The sequence below is a fragment of the Cucumis sativus genome, chromosome 5, assembly GCF_000004075.3.
Source record: "Cucumis sativus cultivar 9930 chromosome 5, Cucumber_9930_V3, whole genome shotgun sequence".
NCBI classification, from domain to species: domain Eukaryota; kingdom Viridiplantae; phylum Streptophyta; class Magnoliopsida; order Cucurbitales; family Cucurbitaceae; genus Cucumis; species Cucumis sativus.
In genome coordinates, this window is record NC_026659.2 from 19,469,529 (window position 1) to 19,475,528 (window position 6,000).

General features: G+C 38.6%; 2 protein-coding genes across 2 annotated transcripts; both read left to right on the forward strand.

Annotated features, from left to right (window-relative positions):
* The first annotated feature begins 478 nt into the window (after positions 1–478).
* Positions 479–2,524, forward strand: LOC101209610 (hypothetical protein). The gene is made up of 2 exons (XM_004140239.3): positions 479–827; positions 2,139–2,524. The coding sequence occupies exons 1-2, from the start codon at positions 552–554 to the stop codon at positions 2,262–2,264; spliced, it is 402 nt and encodes a 133-aa protein (XP_004140287.1). The 5' UTR covers positions 479–551; the 3' UTR covers positions 2,265–2,524.
* A 715-nt stretch (positions 2,525–3,239) lies between these two features.
* Positions 3,240–6,000, forward strand: LOC101209362 (pentatricopeptide repeat-containing protein At4g20740). Its single transcript, XM_004140238.3, has one exon. The coding sequence runs from the start codon at positions 3,651–3,653 to the stop codon at positions 5,829–5,831; it is 2,181 nt and encodes a 726-aa protein (XP_004140286.1). The 5' UTR covers positions 3,240–3,650; the 3' UTR covers positions 5,832–6,000.

The window sequence follows — 6,000 nt, forward strand, 5'->3', positions numbered from 1 at the left end:
AAGACACACATAAAATACCATATAGAATAACAAAAAACAATAAAGATGCATAAATAACTCAAGAGAAAAAGGTCCCAACGAGAATTTGTCACTTGAATCCCTATCAGAGAAGCCCCAACCGTTTAGAATGACAAATAAAAATAATTAATCTCTTGGATAGGACACAAAGTAGTACGATGAACACGCATATTACCCTTACACCTAACATGATAAAAGTGTACCAAGTAACTCTCCAAATGCTAACTACGAGTCTAAAGGGAGAAATAGAATCAAGTTGGATAGCGAAAGGAAGCACAAATTGCGTAGATAGTAAGGATTGGGAAGCACTAGCAACCGAAACAACCAAGGAGCCAAGTAATAGCATCGTAGTTTGCTTACATTAATTTTGAAAAATACATAAACTTCACATTTGTTTCAAATGGGTAATTGTGAAGAGGTCCATTGAATTGGAGTTGGGCCATCCATTATCATCACACCCATTTACATAACAACAACTTCAAGCCTTCAACAATGTCCATTCCAATTCCATACACTTCCAATAGGCAATAGCCATGGCCAGGTTCCTTATCTCCACCCGACCCTTTCCCTTTTCCACTCTCCCCCTTGCTCCCCCACGGCCATTCTTCAGACCCTCCATTTTTTCCCCGCCGGTCAGATTCTTCGCCAACCCATCGCCCTCCAGGACCTTACGAGTCGTGACGACTCGTGCCGGCGCCAGCACCAGCAGTTACATCTTCGCCTTCTCCATCCCTTTATCTCTTATTCTCATCACTGTCCTCACTGCCCTTAAAATCGGCGATAACCTTGACAAGAAGTTTCTTGAGGAGGTAACCTCTATTATTCATTTCTAATTTCGCTTCATTTTGTTTGCGGAACTGAATTTGATGAGATTCTGGTGGTTTGCCGTTCAAGTTTGGTTTAGATAAGTTTACTTGAGCTTTGAAATGAGACTTCTATTGTACTGAGGTTTGTGTTTGATTTAATTAAGGCTTACTGTCAACTGTTGAGGAATATCACATTTGCTTATGTTTTACTGTTACAATATGTATGGTTGTTTTGTTTTATGATTTTAGTCTTTGAAGACATGGCTTGGCTTCTTCACATGGCAGCACCTAAACTAGGATTATGCAGTGTTTTATGGGTTTATTGAGGTCAAATATTACAGGGTTGAGACATTGTTACCAAGATGCATTCGAGCTAGCTCTGCAAGAACTGGTTTTACTTACTTATCCATGGGGGTGATTGCTTCAATTTGTTAAGCACACTTTCAAGTTCAATGGGATCAGAAAAAGGAGAGACACCCCCACGGTCCCACCCACGCTAAAGCTGCCCCCTTTGTTCATCAATGCTCAAAAGCTTATTTTTGTAGATTCATGGCCATTTGATTAGATGATCCCCAATTGAATTGGATAATCTAGTACCAGTAAGCTCGAGAGAGGGCCTCATATGTCCTCATTTCTCGCCAATTACCACTACCACTGAGCTTGAGAGAGAGTACCTTAAGGCCAGTTCTGAGATGTTAAATGACTAGACCATGGTTTAATAACCATTTAGTTTATGAGAACTATGCTCTTTTTTTTTGTCACAACTTGTTTTTATATTTCCTAGAGAAATATATGAATTATTATAGCCAAATTTCAAAATGAAACATGTTTTTCAAAACTTAACTTGGACTTTAAAGCTTAAGAAGTAAATAGCAGGAAAAACAAAATCAGATGTGAAAGTAATATTTATAAGCTTAGTTTTCAAAAACCAAAGTTCTTCCCACCTTGGACACCCCATAGGCCTAATGTTCATAACTTACAAGTTTTCCATGTGTGAAAACCCTAAATTAGGACTTCGAAGGCATCCCAAAGCATCTCAAGTTCTTCCCACCTTGATTACCTCGTAGACCTTGCTTAAAGCAGGAATATTTTGGAAGCATTAAAATAGGGAGAGGAAGAAGATGGCAAAGACCATCATGGATGTGTTCGATCATGTAGCTTCACTTAAATTCCACATTCTTGGTTATGAAAGAGCTGGAAAAACACATGACATGTTTCGTTTTTATGTATGGGGAACTGATTTTTTAGGGAAATTGATTCCTATGATTGGGGAATGGGCACTGAGCCTTCTGTTGAATTTTGTTTGTGAAACAGCTTGCTCTTAATCAAGCCATCATGGAGGAAGATGAGGATTACGAAGATGGTTCAGAAATATCTTTTGAAGAAAAACCAACTGTTCCACGAACTCGAAATCGACCTAAAAGAGAAGCTGAGGTATAAATAAACTGCTTACTTCTTTTTTAGAGGTGTTTATATGATCGAATCAGGTGGCTAAGAAATGGTTCAAGGAACTAAGAAACTTCCATGTATATTGTATGTAATTTTTCCCCCTTAATAATGATTAGTTAAAAGTTGGTCGGAATGCTGATTAGCTTAGATATGTAATTATGTTATTGCATATTCTTCAAACTGAAATATCTGTGGAATGGCCTTGATTATGTTCATCATTCAGTAAAAATATCATTAATGGTTCAAATTCAGTTCTTAAATCTTTAATAAAATTTTAGTTCTTCGTAGTTATTCTTTTAATCTAATTTGGTTGAATGATTTTAAACTTTACAAAGATGATGTTAATTACAAATATACGCTAAGTTTGTGGCATTTCCAACCGTAGTAGAAGCAATACGACTTGAGAGATTCGTATGTCATTTTGAATTTGAATATAGTATGTCTAACTTTGTCATTAATAAACTACTATTGTGGCATCTCAAATATATGGACTAATATAAATATTAGCTGTGGTAGAAAATATATAATGAATGTGTTTTTCTATTTTTTAATAAGGTGAAGTAAGTGCAATATATGTATGAGTTAGATCCTTTCCTTGAACTCAAATCTCACTAAAATTTGCTTGATTTGTCAGTCTAAAACACGCAATAAATTTTTTAAATTACAAAAGTTTGCAATAAATTTACAAATTTTGTTTAAGGGAGAAAGATTTGTACATGCCCAATAATAACTTAAGAAGTGTTATTTTCCAAATGAATCCGATTTTTATAGGAATGATCCTAAAATTTTCAAATGAGTGATTGCATCCAAAAAAGTAAGTCCAATGGTTTTGGGCTTAGATGGGACTCTCAATTGCAAGTAGAAGGTGCGTGGAAACAATAAATTTTGAAATGTAAAATCATGCGATTTGTTTTGAATTGGAGAGAGGGCTATAAAGATGACATCGGGCTCACATGGACCTTTCAACCGCGAGTGGAAGATGGATCTAAAAAAAATTGAAACAATCTAAAAAAATTTAAATCCCACCGTTGTCTTGAAATGAAGCTAGGCTTTGGAGATGGATCTTCGTATCGGGTTTTTATACCATCGTGAGGATAATCCACAGTCGTGGTTGAAAAGTTCAGTCAGTTCAATGAAACGCGATGTCCCTTTGTATGTAAGCAAGATGTTGGATACGATATGTTTGAGGAACCGTACGTGGGAGTGATGCGGACAAAATCCTCTTCAAAACAGTCTTTACACTTAATCCGTCATCTTTTTCTTCTACTAGGGAGGTTATACCCTCTGTTGCGATTACGAATGCCTCCGGCGATTCTCAACCTGACCTAACTGTTCTCTATTTAAGTTGACGAACTATGCGATTTCACCATCCAAGAAATGCCCCCTCAAAAACCCCATAAGCAGTATTTCTACTACGGCCACCGCCACCGCAACCCCCACCAGCACCGCCCCACCGTCTACGGCGGCTTCTTCACTAACCGCCGTTCCCTCCCTCCACCCAGTCCTCACCAACCCACTTCCCCAAAACCCCAACCCTTCCTTCTTCACAACTGGGATCCTGATCTCCCATCTCAAAAACGCTCCAACCTCCCGTCGTCCACCTCCGATGCCTTCTTCTCCACCTCACTCCGTCTTTCCCCAATTGCTCGATTCATTGTCGACGTCTTTCGGAAGAATCAAAACCAGTGGGGCCCCCCGGTGATCTCTGAACTCAACAAGCTCCGCCGTGTTACTCCGGACCTTGTGGCGGAGGTTCTCAAGGCTTCTCACCGTCGTGATTCTAACTCTATTTTAGCCTCCAAGTTCTTCTACTGGGCTGGGAAACAAAAGGGGTTTCATCACACTTTTGCTTCTTACAATGCTTTTGCTTATTGTTTGAATCGCCACAATCGTTTCAGAGCTGCTGATCAGATCCCCGAGCTCATGGATTCGCAAGGTAAGCCTCCTAGTGAAAAACAGTTTGAGATTCTGATTAGGATGCATTGTGATGCCAATAGAGGTCTTAGAGTTTACTATGTTTATGAAAAGATGAAGAAGTTTGGGGTTGTTCCCCGTGTCTTCTTGTATAATAGGATTCTCGATGCCTTAGTCAAAACAGATCATTTGGATTTAGCTTTAACTGTTTATAGGGATTTCCAGGAAAATGGGCTAGTGGAAGAGAGTGTCACGTTTATGATTTTGATTAAAGGGTTGTGTAAAGCAGGGAGGGTTGATGAAATGCTTGAGCTTTTGGCTCGAATGAGGGCGAATTTGTGTAAGCCTGATGTGTTTGCTTATACAGCAATGGTGAAGGTGTTGGCTTCTAAGGACAATTTGGAGGGTTGTTTGAGAGTTTGGGATGAAATGAGAGCAGATAGAGTAGAGCCTGATGTTATGGCATATGGGACTTTGATTATTGGATTGTGCAAAGTCGGGCGGGCGCAAAAAGGGTATGAATTGTTTCAAGAGATGAAAGGGAAGAGGATTTTGATAGACAGAGCAATTTATGGGACTTTGATAGAGGCGTTTGTGCAGGATGAGAAAGTTGGATTGGCTTGTGATTTGTTTAAGGATTTGGTAGATTCAGGGTATAGAGCTGATTTGGGGATATATCATTCCCTCATTAAAGGTCTTTGTAATGTAAATCAAGTCGACAAGGCTTATAAACTCTTTCAGTTAACCATACGAGAGGATCTTAAGCCAGATTTCGAAACTGTGAAACCTATTATGATGATGTATGTGGAGACGGGTAGAATGGACGACTTTTGGAAGTTAGTAAGCTTGTTGCAGAAGTTGGAATTTTCTGTGGATGATGTTCTTTCCAAATTTTTGTCTTTTATGGTAGAAGAGGAGGACAAAATAAGCGTAGCTTTAGATGTATTTCACGGCATGATTGATAAGGGATATGGCAGTGTTGCCTTATACAATGTCATGGTGGGGGCTCTTCATCGCTATGGACAGGCAAATAAGGCATTAGAAATCTACAATGACATGAAGAACTCAAATATCGAACCCAATTCAACAACTTACTCCATTGCCTTATTATGTTTCGTAGAAATTGGTAAAATCCAAGAGGCTTGTGCATCCCATAACAAAATAGTTGAGCTGGGTTCAGTTCCTTCCATTGCAGCCTACTGTTCTCTTTCCGAAGGTCTCTTCAAAATCTGTGAGATCAATGCAGTTATGATGCTTGTTCGAGATTGCCTGGCGAACATCGAGAGTGGACCTCAGGAATTTAAATATGCTCTAACGATTGTCCATGCATGTAAGTCGGGTAAAGCGGAAATGGTGATCGATGTTCTCAAGGAAATGGTGCTACAAGATTGCGTTCCGAGCTCAGTTGCATACTCAGCTATCATATCAGGAATGTCGAAGTATGGGACACTTGATGAGGCAAAGAAAGTGTTTTTGCATCTGAGGGAGAGGAAACAGCTGACTGAAGCTAACTGCATCGTTTGTGAGGAATTGTTAATTGAACACATGAAAAAGAAAACAGCAGATTTAGTAAGATGTGGATTGAAGTTTTTCAATCTTGAATCCAGGTTGAAAGCAAAAGGTTGCAACTTGCTCTCAACTTAAAAACATCCACTAACATATTTTATTTATCTCATTATTGTTTATCAATAAAAACTTTCAAATCTTATTCCATTTAGATCAACTTTTCAAGTGTTCTTAACACTTATTTAAAAACACCTTACTATTGTACAAACTTAGCTTTTCTTAGAAAAATCTTTGAAGGATTTGTGTT